At 33.9% G+C, this 16,963-nt stretch overlaps 1 protein-coding gene across 1 annotated transcript; it reads right to left on the bottom strand.

Moving 5' to 3' along the window:
- Positions 1 to 1,541: 1,541 nt before the first annotated feature.
- LOC123312491 (period circadian protein) lies at positions 1,542 to 15,643 on the bottom strand. The gene is made up of 23 exons (XM_044896942.1): positions 15,611 to 15,643; positions 12,387 to 12,501; positions 11,725 to 11,805; positions 11,500 to 11,666; positions 11,019 to 11,129; positions 10,502 to 10,644; positions 9,923 to 10,118; positions 9,467 to 9,679; positions 9,161 to 9,346; positions 8,655 to 8,818; positions 8,479 to 8,598; positions 7,514 to 7,660; positions 6,998 to 7,248; positions 6,755 to 6,913; positions 6,556 to 6,709; positions 5,758 to 5,973; positions 5,510 to 5,696; positions 4,124 to 4,440; positions 3,644 to 3,763; positions 2,907 to 3,074; positions 2,689 to 2,853; positions 2,445 to 2,588; positions 1,542 to 2,009 (listed from the first exon to the last, which is right to left on the bottom strand). Exons 1-23 carry the CDS (start codon positions 15,639 to 15,641, stop codon positions 1,929 to 1,931), a joined length of 3,636 nt encoding a protein of 1,211 aa, XP_044752877.1. The 5' UTR covers positions 15,642 to 15,643; the 3' UTR covers positions 1,542 to 1,928.
- Positions 15,644 to 16,963: the final 1,320 nt, after the last annotated feature.

The following is a 16,963-nucleotide window of genomic DNA, read 5'->3' as shown; positions in this document are numbered from 1 at the left end:
TCGCATGTCAATAAACTTGATAAGCCTTACGGTAATTCTTTCTAGGAATTTCTAGGAACTCATTCTATAGATGAAGATCTTTCCCTCACCATCTACATTTCTTCTGTGAGATACTTGCTTTTATTTTTCGTTTGTTGTGAAGAGAGCCGATTGTTGGGGGGAGATCAACTACGGTCAAGGAATCTTAAAAGGATCAGAGGATTTCCTCGCAAGTTTTGACTGTGGGAGTTGTCAGAGATTTATCTTTCAATCTCTCTATCTTTCAATTGTGACTATTTCTCTTCTTATTTCACTAAGTAGCTGTATTTCGTGCTAACTGACTTGACTTTTTATCAACACAACTAATTTGGTGGATTTTAGAGTTGTCACTATTCCGTGGTAATTACAAAAACTTAACTTCATTTACCAATTCAGTATATTTATCATTAAATATTCGAGGACCAATATTGGCACCACTAGACTAAACATTTTTTGCAGATTTATTTTATGGACGATTGCGCAAGAGAAGTAGATTAACGTTGTGTTTTCAATAGTTCGTTCAGTGGGGCGAGGGGCGACCGATTTTGAAACAATTGCAAACTGCAATAAGATCATACGCCATTATACGCCATCCGATGAGTACAAAATTGTTATAATAAGAGAATAAAAGCTGTGATCAGACGGCAGTTAGAGAACACGTCAGTTGTTTTGATGCGCCTACATTAGATGAATTTTTGGTATTGTTGTCGTGGGTAACAACTTGGAATCCAGTGATATTGTTTTAAATCGGCGTGACGATCAGCTGCAGCTAGTACAACTTACCGTTCATATGATCTATTACAATATCATTTCTTATTTTTGCATAGTGTAGACGGTTATCACTTTTCTCTCAAGATGGTTGATTTCTCAAAGGTAAATATATTGTACCTTCACACAAGATTTTTCTTACTACTTTTACTGTTTTTTTTTTGTTTCTAATGAAAGTTGAAAATAAATCCTTTTTTCACTTTTCATATTATTGTAACTATTTTTTTTATTTCTCATTTAACTTCCATTCACTATACATGGAGAGGTTCCCTTCCTTGCTGACCAAGCGTCTACGGAGCACCCGTTCATTATACCTTGCCGTCTACGTTTCATTTTTCTTTATTGTTGTAAATAAGATTCAGGAGCATTCGTAGTGACGTAAAAATGTTGTACCAATAACTCGTAATTCTAATTCCTGCATAAAATATAATAGGTAGATTTTCAAAAACTCTTTTGCTTACCCCCAAATCGTGACCTGCGCACTTCTTTCATGGCGTGTGGACTAATAGAATTGCGAAAAGAACTCGAATATCCAGATATCCACTGTTGAACCTGATGTTCTTGCCACTGGGTCAAATTAATTTACATCTCTTTCAGTCTTTCGAATTTGAAACCCCATGTTATTCTTCCTAAGTATAAATTGAGCATTCATTGTGATTGGCTTGTAGGTACTCAGAGAATCGTTTTGTTTCTCAGTTATTTAGAATATATCTATCTATTCCTAATTCAAGAATTATTAAAATCAAAGATAATGATAGTAATCAACAAATTTATTTATGGTAATACAGCTAGCATACAAATCCTGCCATTATTTCGAAAAATACCTGATTATCCAATTCCACAACTTGTGCTTTCACATATTCATCAGTAATTTTGATACAAATACACGTCATTTTTTCCAATATTACATAGTGGTTGAATGGAAAAATATGGAAAGCTAAAAATATTGATACAACATATTTGGAATTTATAAATATTCAGGTAAAGTTAATTTGTATATATGTACTCGTAATTATACACATTGAATACATTCAAGGAACACGAAAAATTCCAAAAACCATATAGCAGATATAATTGATATCTACCATACATAGTATAAAAATATAAATGTGATCCAACGAAGAAAAACCTTCTGGATTCGATTATTTATCGGGCGAAGGTAATGGGGCATTCTCTTCATAGAGCATGATCAGTGAACTGTAAGATTTTTTCTTTTTTCCTTCCTGAAAGAAAAGATAAATAGATTTTAACAAGAATAAATATTTGTGTATTTTACAGTCGTATCAAATAGAGATACCTATTGACTTGGAATTATCTTTGAGTATTCAACCCTCAATAATGTTAGTGAAGATCATTTAATTCTAGTTATATAATTCTGTTTCTAGTTTATCATTTACTCTATAGAGTAAAGCAGTTTATATCTTTCGACTTTGATAAATATGTCGAATTGGCAGTTCCGCATAAGCTAGGAATTTTTTTTTTTCAATTTTGAAAATTTCGCTAGGTGTTAATGTCATTTGGATATTTACAATTTTTCACCCCGGGAATAACGCAGAAAATAAACCTTTAAAATTCCATGCAAAACCTACTAGACATCAAATTTTTTTGAAGTTATGCTAGTGGAAGGTCCACTATTTATATTTTTAACACTAACTCACTTTAGGAATGTTGGTGAAAGAAGGTTCGTCGCTACTACTGCTGCTCGAAGTCAAAAAAGCTTCGTCAGAGGTTATTTTTTTGGGTTTTCCTCCCCGTTCCATCTGATGGTATAGTTGGCTTAATTGATTGTTGACAGCTTCAGGCTGAAAGATATCTATGTTGTATTTTTTGTTGTTTCAAGTGAGCTCCCAACATTCATCAACATAAGGATATGTTTTCGATCTCGATATTCAATTTACTCACTTGTTTCATTCCGTTCAAAGCTTTAAGATCCGCTTCCAGAATGTTTTCTACATCCTTGACGGCCATTTGGTACCTATATACTAGATCAGGGTTGACTGATACAGATTTGAGCCAAGGGGGATCCCTCTTTCTGATTGGGAAGTTTTTATTTTTTCTCCACGAGTTCTGTAAAAATACGAGATATAGACTCAGTCATCGAAAGAAATGTACGTTATTACATCATCGCTCGTCAAATTTTTGATATCCATAGTGTTTGAATCATCGTTGGATCCAGAACCGGTGTCGGTTTTGAAAAAGGAAGAATATGAAGATGAGTAGTAGCTGCTTCCTTCATCCATTGTTGTGTTGTCACGATAATCACTTTGTATTTTCATAGCATCCTTGCTCTGAAAAAAAGTCGTGTTATTAAATTTTTGGCTACATTGATGGAAATACGAAGATAATGTGGAAATTCATTTTTTAACTAAGGTAAGGTTGAAATTGCCATCAAATAAGCTTTCTTATACGATGAAAAGATGGCGTGCCATTTGAAATAAGAAAATATTAGGCTACTTCCCAGTATAATATGAAGCTTCCTATTTTAAGGAGAAAGTTCATAATGGAAAACACCAACATGCAAATTTTCAGCAAAAAATTGTGATTAGTACCCTATAAACGTTTTATATTGTCCATCCACCCTGGGGACACCCTGTAGAATGCCAAAGATGAAATTTTTTCGATTCAACTCAAGAAGAGTAGTGAAGTTGTGGATTTTTAAGGCTGCTCTTATTATAATTTACTCTCATTTCAAAAAAGGTAATATTGATAGTGCGTGAATCATGATGAATATCTGATTTTTACTATTTAATCTTTTAAGTTCTAGACACAAAGGATCATTTTTTTCGAAAGGATCTGACAAGTTTGGGAAAGGAATGCGTAAAAGGTCAAAGTTTTAAATCATCTTTCAAAGACCGACCTTTGCATTCATGTTGTAATTTTCCATATCACCATCACCAGCAGGTGGACTAACTAGAGGTGAGCTTGGGGAACATACTGATGGTAAGACTAAATCTTTTCGCGAACATTCTGACAGGGCCTGTAAAAATAAGTCTCATGTTGGTTTCATACATAGTCCGAACAATAAATTTACTTGGATTTCATTATGAATCATATATCATGAATATTATATCAATATAATGTATTATTTTGTTCATTCGACCACATAAAAATTGAAATGATTAAATGAATGCAGGTTGTTCGATTGAGTATTTTTGGTTGATGAAGTTGAATGAGGAAATGTAAATTGGATAGTTTCTCAATCTATATTTTATGTATTGTAAGTTATTTCATTACTCCCTGAATGGAACTGATTAGACAAACATTTCTTTGATCTTTGATACCTCATAAAAACATCATCATCATTCAATCATTTCTGAGTTTTGACTTAATGCCTCACCTTGTTGGCGACACTGGCTGAAGAAATTGATCCCATCGCACTTCCTGGTTCTGCTTTGACGCTTGTAGCTTGAGAAGCTGGTCTTTGGAATTGAGCATTTGTGACGCCACCAGAAGGGCTTGATTTCAGTTCTGGATTCAGAGACGCCTGAACGGAATTGTTCATATGAATCCCATTGGTTTGGTGGGCGTCTTGGGATATCGGAGTTATTGATGAATGTACGGGATGTGGTACTAATGGGACCGGAAAACACATGATTGGTTGCGGATCAGGAAATATCGCGTTGTAGTTGTACATCATCCCAGGCATATAATGAACTGAAAATTAGAACCAAAATATAACTTTCAAATCAAATTGAGAAAATTTCAATGTCTCGTACAAACAATTTCGTTGCTAGATTCTATAAGTACTACAGTACCCCAGGTGCATCAAGTGCCCAACTGGCACTCTGATGCTTTGTGTTCACCGGGAAAACTAGCAAATGGCCAGATGGTTTGCACATAGCCTACGTATCGTGTGCAGGTGCTGAACAAACGGATATATTTCGGGGTGTATCCAAATTCTCATGTTCAGCACGAACACCGTAGGCAGTACGATATGTACGTGCACGTTATAGTTGGTTACATTGAGATACGAAGATATAAATTCTTTAACTTGGTATGCATATAGATTTCGAAAACACAAAATGCTGAGCAAATTCTTCCTTCAGGAGGCGCTGCAGGGTTATCGGCTCTGTGCGCTTATAGAAGGAAGATTGCAATAACTAGTTTTTTCAATGTTGCTTCGATTTCGAGGTTTTCCTCAATTTCCCAACTGGTGATGGCGTTTACTCAATCCAGTAAGCCATGCAAATATGTTTTTGTCTCTCATTGTTCCCGGAACAAACCCTTGTCATCAGTGTCTGCATAGCGCTTATGTGGAAAGTAACTGCCAGATCAAGAGAATATATAAATATAGAGTCCGACAGCTGAGCAGCCTGCTCGTGCCCGTTAGTTCGGTCAGAGCTGGCCTAGGAAAGCAACACCACACTCAATGCACTCCCAGATTAACCTTCTTTAGAGGCCTGGCCCCGAAGTATGGGTAAGATTTCCGATAGCACCTGTCAGTTCTGTCAAAAAGCTACAGAGAGCTGAGTAACTCCTCTGTGAATGCTTGGCTTTCCACCAGAAAAGGCTACAGCAGCTTGGTTCGTTGTAAAATAAATGATTGATATAAATAGCATCCAGGAAGGTGGTGGAATTTATTGAGACTTCTCGACTCGACTGGTGAATGGCGCATTAGATTTTGAGGTTAGTTGATCAATTTAGAATAATTTAGATGTTTATTGCTAGCGAGGTCGATAAGGCCTTATTGACCCTTCTACCTAATTTAACATGTTTCATTTACCTTGATATCTTGTTGGATTGGATGAATTGAAATAATCCGGTAAAGTTCTTTGGGTAGGTAGATAATAAACAGGGAACATTCCCGAATGAAATCCTGTTCCTCCTGCCGTTGTTGCTATATTACAGTTACTGTTACTGATTGGTGTGACAGTAACTGAGAATGGAGGCCACAGATTAACATCGCTTATCTGCAATATAGAGAATGTTTAGATTTTTGAACGATTATTTCAAACAACAAATAGAACTTACCACTGGATGCTGGTAATTTCCATTCGAAGGGGCGTTCGGAAGATTTTGTGCAGGTATGTTGGTGTTTTTGGGAGGTGAATTATTCGTCGGAGAGTCTGGGGTTAATGTATTATTCATTGAAGTTATCTGGTGTTTATGTTTCGATACTTTATGGTTATCACCTTCCCAAGAATGGGATCCAGCCCGCTTTACGCCTTGATTATAGTTGATTGTGTTCTTAAATAAAAAGAGTAGGATTAAAAAAAATAGTATTAATAGCATATATTCCAAGTATGTAAATGACGTTTTCCATTGAAAAAAATACAACCCTAAGTGAGAGCCCAGCGAGAATTGAAAATGGTAAAACAGTTTCTGGAAAGAAACGACTCCATGGAAAAATCAGAGTGAGCCACTGAATTTCTATCAAACAAAGTATAACTATTGTTTTTATTTTAAAGTAGAAGCACAAACAGGAAGTGACCGAAGTGACATTGCTCTGAGTCAAGATGAATTTTTTGTTTTTAGGTTATTAACTGATTCGAAATTACCACCTGTTTCTTTTCCGGACAATTATATAAGCCATGAGTCAGTTGAATACTAAATTTTTCCATGCCTAATACGTAGATTTTCATTCTACAATACCAGCCTACAGAAACTGATGTCACTTTAGCTTAGGGTCGTTTTGTGCCATGATTACCTTATTGAGATGATGGAGTGAAGCTTGTCTGATACATTAATAGCATTCGCGAAGAAAGTTTTTTTTATCTATGTATACATAGGTACTCCAATGCAAATAATCATAAAATTAAAATCACTTACATCCTTATCTTCGAAATTCGCTTTATCTGCACTATATAGCAATTTTTCGGCTTTATCTCTATTCTTTTTAGTCTCCTTGTTTGTCGATCTATACTCCTTATGCTTTTTGATCATGATTTTTTCCATATACTCATTGTGTCTACGAAGAGAAAGGCTACAATAAGACAACTATCAAGCAGAAAGAAATATTTGTACTCACTTGTGAAGAATGTCTTCAGTTAGAGGGGGTGGTTTGTAGGAATCACTCGATTTAGCACTTGGTGTTCTGAATTCTAGAAGATGGCTACTTTCTGAGCTTAAATTACCAGCACTACCGCTTCCAGAAGTACCACTATTTTGAATAGGGGAAAGGCACTTTCTGTAAGAAATGAAGATTTGTTAATATGAAACCGTAATACTGAAGCTACTATGCATCAGGCATCAGAAAATTCAAATAACTTACTGATTGTGTGAATTATCATTAACGTAGGAAGAAGTTTTTCCTTCAACATCAGCCTCCGAATTGTTTGCCATTGTACAATCTCTCTCAGCACTCCCATCTGAGGCTGTAGTTTTTGGTTTACTCTGGAAAAACCTTTCGATGTTTTCGTTATAGTTGAGTTGATTGTAACTTGGTGGTGTCTCAGAGGAAGATTTACTATCTTCGTAATCGTGGTGAGGTGAAATTTCTCCCAACATCACTGAATCTCTTTCCTAAAGAATAATTTTAGTTGTATTACTTATCAAAATTCAATCAGTAATGATCTCTTCGAGATAGTGAAATATTTTTAATTCTAAATAATTTTGGTAGCGAAGCAAATTGTGTGAGTTACAGGAACGTCCATTAAGATTTAATGCCCCATTAAATTAAAAACTTTCATTTTTGAAGGGAATAATGGAGGATTTAAATTTAATGGATTTTTCTTTAAGTGGGTTTTAGTGTATTAGGGTTAAAAGCATTATAAAAACTACTACTAACCGACACTGTGAGATCAGAGTCATGAGGCACTTCCAGTTGAAGATTACATTTTTTGACTTCGGTCATCAAAGATTCCATGAAATTGGCGAGGTCTTTGCAACGTTTTGAAACTTGATGCTTCGCTACTTCTTTTGGTCTAGCGATTTCCTGATAGAAGGAAAAATATGTTTATATGAAGGCATATTATTTTTTAAGGATTATCATGCATTGTATAAAATATTCGAAAGGAAGGTTCTGGAATGTATGAAATTTAATTAAAGTTTAAAGAAGGTATAGAAACAGTTCTAATAGAAGATATTTTTCAAAAATAGAATTTCTCCCAAGATCGTTTCTCTTGTTGTTAATTTAAGTTATGAAGGGTGGTTTATCTAACTTTTGGAATTAGGATTTGGGCATGAAAAAATTTTTTCGAACTGATAAGTTTTATCAGAAAGGTTGGTAGTTTTTATGCAAATGACTGCCATTCTGTTTCTAAAACGAGTATCTATATAGTTAACGTTGCCATGTTGAGGTATATAACGATGAATGTTTGCGCATTGTTTTTGGAAATTGAATAATCAGCTAAAATGTTGATGTCTATTGGCCGTCTCGGAGCTGTGATTTGACCCCGTTGGACTTTTTTATAAGGAGCCCTTGAGGGTTGAAATCCTTCCAATGAACTGAATTTTTTGAAAATATTCATTAGTTTTTGTTATAGCCGACTCAAATTTCACTAGTTGGAAGGCATATCTTTTCTATGAACCTGTTAACTTAATAGGGTTAACCATAAAAATCTGCCTGCAGATATTGAATCGATCAAATTAAAATTGACCTGTTACAGGATTTTTCGAAAAATCCTATGCCACTGAAAATATTTCAGGTTCACTGCTGCTGGCTGCTTATAGATAATATGCTTCTATACATGATTGGGAACGAAATGAAATGAATAGAAAAAAACTTTTGAAAAATTTGGTCTTGCAACTCACTTTATTGAGCAGCTGCAAAATTTCGCTTTGTATGATTTTAGCGTTTTTCATCACCTCATCCGAAATATGCTTCCTCTCATCATCTTTTGGAAGGTCGAAAACCTGAGGATTCTTAGGACCCTGAAAAAATTGACAGTTTTATTTCAAAGTTATTCGAAGAAACAATCAATATTAACCTGCAGTATTCTATGTAGACCTATAACAAATTCCAAACGTCTTGACCAGGGATTAACAAAGCTCGACCATTTAGTTTCTATTAGAGCAAAACCTCCATTTTGTACGGCGAAACGATATGGTTTACTTCTGAAGACTGATCCAGCTATTTGGCTCATTCTCATAACTGAAATAATTCAAGTGGTGAAGGGATTTTTCCACAATAATTATTATAATAATAATAATAATTGTTTTTTGCCTGAGAACATTTATGGTTATTTATGGAGCTCTTCTTTCAAATTGTTCAGATGGGAGAAGAAAATTTAATTCAATGGTTATTTAAATATCAAATAGATGCTTATTCCACACATTTTGAAATTCATAGTAAAAGTTTAGTTTCCTTAAAGCCAAAAAGGTAGTGAAAATTTTATTCCTGATAAAGTTGGATAGCAGAAAACTGTGTGGAATGTATTGATAAAGATAAATGAATGAATAAAATAAATTATTTTGGAATTATTCGAAAAAATACCTGATTCATAAACTTCCTTCAGGAGTGGCATATCCTCAGGATGGTAAAAATCAAAAACTGATTTTCCCACCATGTCTTGTGGTAGAAAACCAAAATTGGTGACAACGTCTGGGTCAACATGACTAAACATGCAGGTAGAGGTATGTTTCATACCGAATTTGTTGGATTTCTTCTTTTCATCAGGTACTGAAAACATGAATAACATAATATAGACTGTCAGAAACCTATAAAATACTATGAAGACGACAATAAGTACATATTAAAAATTTTCAGCTTAGGATTACTAGCTAAATCTTCACAACTCACATTTGAAAGCGGAATTCACAGGAACTGCTACTACAACTAGGAACATATTGGAGTTGTTGTCTGTAAATTTTTTGTCTGGGCCATCTGCGACCCTCTTGAAGGTAACCGTTAGGTGAAAGGTCTGATAGGACACGGATTTTTCAACTACTCCAAACCCCGTGGATTTCAAACCTCTGTATTTTCGAAGACAGACATGAAGCGAATTTTTCACATCTGTAATTGAAAGAATTTCTACGTTCAGAACAGTACGCATACCTATATCATATTTGAGAGATGAATAATTATAAGATTATCTCAGCCTGAAATGGTTTTTGTGATCAATAATGCGGTAATGTAATGATTTCACCCATTTCTCATGGATACAATAATATGGGACAGGACTATTGTTCGATAAAGTTGAAAAAGCAGTTTTCTGATTTTGAAGAAAAATATTCATCGGATAAGTTGGGAACTCACCTTCTAAGTTCACTAACGGCAAAGCTATTCCCATGGTCACTTGACTGGAAAATGTTTCTCTGTCTTTAGGATGAACGAAATCGATGAATGATCTGCCAAGCCACATATCTTTTGGAAAACCCAATACTGAGGTTAAACTGGGTGTAGTGTAAAGGACGACCCCATCGTTGATTGATATAACACAGCAAAATCCATTCTGAACAGAAAATGTTCTTATTAATAGGAAGCAATGAAGATTTCATACAATTGTACCTAAATGCACTATTTATGCATCAATTTATCATTTGCAATGTATTTCCTCAGTTATTGAAAACGCACAAAATTTTCATAATATTCTCTAAAGAGGCTAAAGAACTTAAATTGACTTCTAATAGAATCATTCAATCACAAAAGTCGTCCGCCATTTTGAAGCCAAGACCATGAATTCATACAGTTTTACAATATCTAGAGCCGAGGAATTCTAATTTCTACCGAGTACCTAATACCTATTCCATAAAGTTCAAAATTAAAGGACTCGGATCTGAAGAAGCTCTACCCTGATCAACAAGATCTAAAAATGAATCAAAGAAGTTTCCTCACCTCAGGTTGAAATTCAGTGTTCTTGTCAGATGACGGAATTTGATCTGGTTCTATTTCGTCTACTTCGATTATAATTTCAGTCTTTTCTTCCTTCTCGGTTTTCGATACCTCATCTCCAGTTTGCTCCTTCTTTTCAGTTTCAACTAAAAATTCAAAACTATGATTTAGAAATATTGTCATTCAACAGAAAAAAACATAAAGGTTCATAATAAAATGATTACTCCGAGCAACAATACCAACACATAAAATGCAATCTATAAATCTTGAGAATTTCAAATGACTTGGAAATCTGTATACAGGTTCTGAAAATAAATTAATACTCGTACCTATCTGCTATTCCTTAAGCTATCTCCGAGAATTTGTCTGGATCTGGAACCACCCCTTGCAGAACACCCCAAGATTTATGCGATTGCAGTGCAAATAATAAGCTGTTGAAATTTACCACTTCCCTTTAGTATTTTCCGATATGTTGATTTTTTTATGTTTATTATTTGAATAGATTTATAACATCATTTACCTTTGTTTGATTCTGCTGTAGAGTGGGATGCAGCCGCTTTTTCATCTGCAGACTTTTGCGCATCATCAGCTTGTTTGGGTGTTTCTAGATTTGGGATGATGATTTGGACATCTATCAATGGAGGAGAAAAAAAAATTTTGTATAATTGAATTGGTGATTAATTTAATTATACGATTCGATTCTTTCTGATATTTTCGATAAATGATCTGATGATCTAATTACCGTGTAGTCAAAAAAAAAATATTATATTTTTCCATGATCATTCTGTTATTGTTACAAATGGAGACGTATTGCACTTCTACTTGAATATTACGAAAACAATTGATTAGATTTGAAAATATTTATTTCGTATATTGAAGAATATTTCTAATGACATATCAAACGAATTCTCACGAATTGAAATATCAAGGCATATGTGGCCACATTATGTTGAAATATGTGTGGCATTTTGAAACAAGTGAAAAATTTGGGAAGTATTTACCTGTGAAAGATAATTCTTTCGAAGCATCCTTGCAGTTAATTTCACTTTGTAACGTTATAAAATTATTTACTTCGAAAAGTTCATCGTAATTGTTACTTGCTGATTTGAGTTTTTTCTTTTTGTGCTCCTTCTCTTTGTTACGTTTAGGAATTTGAGGCCCAGTATCACTGAAATAAAGTACAAGATAAAATTCTGATTATCCCACATCAAATTTGGAGATTTTACCTTCCATCAGGAATTGTTGTACCACAGTATCCACTGCTTCTGCTAGAATTGCTACCACTATGTCTAGATTTTGAACTCGCACTGGAAATAAAGAAACAAAAGTTTTATTTGAGGTCAGAGTTGAATTGATGAATATGGAAAAATATAGTCACCGGATTTCATCTCAAGAACACTGAAATATTTTTCACATGCTTCCATGCTTTCAACATTTGAAATCGAAATATATACTAACAAATTCCCTATCTAAACCTTGATATTTACATCATCGATATGTCAGTTACCTTCAATGATTTTTCCAAACTTCAACGAGTAACAAAAATTTTAAGAAACTTCCGAATAAAGGTAAAATTCAACTAATATAACTGAACCAATTAAAAATGGGAGAATTTTTAAATTGGAATACCCTTTCTTGAAATCCAGTTCCCGAAAAGCGTTAAAAAAAAAATTTCCACTCATTGTTATCGAAAAATTATGATGAAAATAAAATATTTTAACATAACAATTCACGAAGGTTAAATTTGTGAAGTGAGGCTTTTGGAATTTGGAAGTTCCAATTCAAAACGTAACGATCATTGCCATTTTTTTCTCTACGATGCATATACACATATTGTGAAGTTCGAGAAATATTTAAGCATTATTTTCACCCGCGAATTCATCCTTACCTTCTCTGTGAATTACTATTACTATTGGAATATCCAGAATCGGAAACCTTAGTATCGGCTGTTCCATTTTCGGACTCCATAATATAATAAGGTCTAATCGGGAATGAAATGTTTCCTGTAAGAGAGAACCATAATATAGCCCTTACATTCACGCATCGCCAATTAATTGGATGACTAATGGACAGAAATAAGAATATCTGCGGCTGAGGTGTTTGAGGGGATATTATAAATTTGAACTTTTATATAACTGCAGGGGTCCGACCTGCACTACAACGTGACTGGGGATGAAATGAAGGGGTGAGGGAAATTATAGGAAACTCTTATTCTTCCCATTTAAGAGCAACGCAATTCCTATTGTACCAAATTTAGGGTTTCTCGTTTCAAATTATATTTATGATGAAACACAGTCTTACATCAGCGGAGTAAAGAGAATTCTATCAACTATACGGAAAACCATCAGATTACCGAGTTATCAATGCTGAAACTTGAAAATCTGCATATGATTCATCTGATACAATTCCAAAAGAATCACATTTGCTACAACTTCAAAAGGATCATACATTTGCTATCGGAGACCATTGGCTTGTGGCAGCCTCATCCCTTTTGCCATTCCTTTGTTATTTTCAATAACTTCGGAATCATCGGAAGCAAGAAAGGAGATTAGAAAGCCATTTGACAGTGCCCATATCAACAGATGTAGATTTCGAAAAACCGACACAGAAAACCAATCCATTTTTTCTTTCGGCAGAAATTAACCCACCTTAGTATAAATAATATATAAATATAAATATAAGCTATAGGATTCAAACGACCTATGGATCTATTTAAATGAGAATACTGTATAAAAATTAATAGGAAAAACTATTGGATATCAACTCGCGAAAAAAGACAGTTTCAATGTTGATCGGATCAAAAAATTGCACAAAATCTTCAGCTTGAAAAGATATCGAATTCTGCTTATATGGCACAAGTTCAGTATTGTAGTTTTACGAAGTTTACTTTCGTTGAAATTTTCCTATGAACCAGAGTGAGTGCACTCCATATTTTCTCGGAATTTTTAGGTATTTTCCGGAAAATTTACAAATTTCCTACAGTGTCTCAAGAAATATCACAGATTTCAGGAGGTGATTCCTTCAGCAGAAATCGAAATTGGTTATTTGCAACTTTTTGGAATTCCCATACCTAGCTGAATTATAACCCTTGAATAGATGAACCATGGAAAAGTGACTAGAAGTAGTTTGTAGTAACTACTAGTTTTAAGTATAAAACTTTTTCGAATTCTGATCCTCAGCTGAGTTGAAACCTTTGAAAGTAACAACCGTGGGTAAAGTGATTTAACCTTTTCTTTTCTCCAAAACTACTTAAGAGGAGTTTATACCACGGTACTTTCTCGCTATCCGTATAAGGCGTAAAGGGGGAAAGACAACCAGAATGTGGGGTGTTGCCAGAAGACTGTAACGATAAGTAGAAGTTACGAATATTACAACAGTTTCCACTTTCGTCGAAAAGGTGGCAGCACTTAACGAACGTTTTTTTTTTTTAATTTCACCAGGATACGAATTGTAGCCAATGGCGAGACTTTTCGAGAAATTTTTTCATGTGGAAATTAGTAGAAGGGATAATTTCACATCGGAAAGTCAATGACATGAAGGAATATTTGTTCTCCAATAAAAAAAAATTTTCCTTTCGACGAATAAACATTTTTTTGACTTTCCGAGATGACGAACTGAATTGAATCATAATGAATACCCCATATAAATTAGTGGTTTCTGACGTAAGATATTCATTTTCTCTTTTTGAACTGACCACTAAATCGGTGTAGACCCCTCTTAAGCTACGAAGTGAACTGACAAAATCTCCCAAAATTTCATTTCTCGATTTCCAAATTTTACTATTATCTGAAAAATATTGCAATTGTTTGTTTTAACCCCATGTAAATATCCTAAGTGGTTGAAAAAAAGGTCGGTACCATATATGACGATCTTTCGAAAACTATATGTACATAAGAGTTTTGTTTGGGAAGATGAGAATCCAAAATTAAAACAATATACATACATCATACTATCATCACAACGCAAAACAGAGTGATGTCTATTCAATATTTTACAAAGTTCCATATATTCACACAATTCACCTACTTAACAAACCTTCATTCTCTATCCAAATCTAATCTAATACAATATGAACGATATAGCAAAACATGTATCGTGGTTTAAAAACCCATTTTGTAAAAATCATACAAGCTATTTCAAGTTCAATTATGGATTTTTATTAAGTATCGGCCACATCAATTCAATAATACAATATGGCTAAAGCCAACAAAGGACAGAGCATAATCGGCAATAACGTACTCTACCGATCGAGCCTATACCCACCCTCGACCCCGCAGTACAGAAACTGTGCAGCAACTGTATATCAAAAATCAAAGAGTGCAGAAATGCAGAATTGTCAATAAAGAAACTATACACTAACTGAATTTCAAGTACCTACTGCATTTTCAAAATGCAGAATTATCAATACAGAATGTATGCAGTAACTATATATCAAATAATTCATTTTTTTAAATACAGAAACTGTGCAGTGTCTATGCTTGATATCCAGAAAATTCGTGTTGGTTGTGGCATGAAAGACGTCCAAACGTAATATTTCTCAATCATTTGTTCTGTTGGTACCTATTAGTTAACAATGTACTAAATGAATCAAGTTATAGCATGGAGTATTAATTAATTTGGTTGAATACTCAAAGGTTATAGGCTAGAGGACAGAGAACCTATATCGTTTAGAACCGTTTGTGCATAAGAATAAAGTAGCATTCTTAATAGTAATAAGCATAAGAGTACTTATTTATGGTAATAGATAAGTGTTAAAATACTTAACGATTTGTTGAGTTTTCATGACTAGTGTCTTTACAAGACAGTAAAAAATCTAAATCGAAGTTTATTCACATGATTGAGGACCTAATATAAACATGAAGCAAACCCTGCTATGCATATCCTTCAATCAATTTTAAACAATAAATTGATTGAAAAATTATCTTGTATTCTTTTCTATGGGACAACAGCCAATAAGCAGAGCCTCTCAAATATAGAAACATCACACATCCCACGATTTCAACATTCTAGTAGTAGAGGTCTTTGCTTTGCTGAAGTGGACTGTTTATAAACGAAAACAAAAACATCATGAGGTTATATCCTCCCGTTATATCAAATACTTATGCGAATTACCATGCATCAGTACATCATTGAGATGAGGCATGAAGGATCCTTAAAAAATTTTCATTCCTTATATAATCCTGAATCCATTTGATAAAACTAACATGGCTATCGCAGTATTCATCAAAGAAAATCTTAGGTTCTAAACCAAAGTCATTGATTGTTTTGGGTTTATCCAAAACAAAACTCTCAACCGCGAATGGCTTGAAAATAAATAAAATCTGACTCACGAAGTATGAAAAACACCAAACAAATACAGAATGATCTTTGAATAAGTACGGCTATATTTTCTTTTTTGAATTCTATTAATAACCGTTAACCTAATTGGAAGATTATATAAATGTTTCCTGACCAACCTCTTTCATAACAATGTCTGTTTATGTATCATTTGTTACATTTACATCTTCCCGAATTATCCGAGCTGTTGATTTCAACACGTTCTATAAATAGGAATACTGGTTGTAATTGTCAAGAAAATCAGTTAGGGCATAACAGAAAGCTTTCCTATTTTTAGATCGGAGCTATTTATAATCTCTTACATTTTGAGGTAAATGTAACACATCATTATGATAATTTGATGTGCTGAGGAAAGGTAATCAGAGGAAGAAGAGGGTCCTGGAAATACAAGGTTAAGGAGAAAATGAGATATTTATGAGATATATATATATAATCACCGAGCCAAAAAATATATTTGCGAGCAATTTTACTGCACTATCAACAATCTTTGAATTGAAGAAATACTTTTCAGGATATTCAACGACTATGCTCACAAATTTATGCATGCTTCACAATGAATAATACAAGAATTTGCTTGAATTATCGTATCTTTATGAGTATTTCTGATTTTCCTTTACCCACGAAAAATAAAGTGCATTAAGTATGTAGTAAAATGAAGCGGAATATGTGAAAAAAGAAATTCGCATGATATGCGAATATTCAATACAGACTGAAATATCTAGTGCTCGATAATAAATGAAATAAAATATTGGTCATTCGATGATTCATTAAGATCTAAAATATGAAAAATTGCACGAACCTAATTCTAATCGTGAATCTCAAAGCAAAGTACATTCTTCTCCGAACAAAATTTGACTGCTTCCAAGGATTTTTGGGAAAATCAATAAACAATTGGATGGTAAGTTGAACTGTCCCTGAAGACTATCGAATGAATCTTAATAAGAATGAATATTTCCTGTATAAATTCTGATGTTCGTGTGGCATGAATAAAATCGAATATTTTTCTTGAGGTTTTCGGGGTGTTTCTGTGAATCAAAGCTAAAAAACTCAGATGATACCGTGAAAATATGATATAAACGAAAATTTAATCGACACATGGTCCAGTTTATAGTCATAATTTTCATATGG

Source organism: Coccinella septempunctata, chromosome 4 (assembly GCF_907165205.1).
Source record: "Coccinella septempunctata chromosome 4, icCocSept1.1, whole genome shotgun sequence".
Taxonomy (NCBI): domain Eukaryota; kingdom Metazoa; phylum Arthropoda; class Insecta; order Coleoptera; family Coccinellidae; genus Coccinella; species Coccinella septempunctata.
Note: the sequence above shows the minus strand (reverse complement) of the source record. Positions and strands in the feature narration are given on the sequence as shown.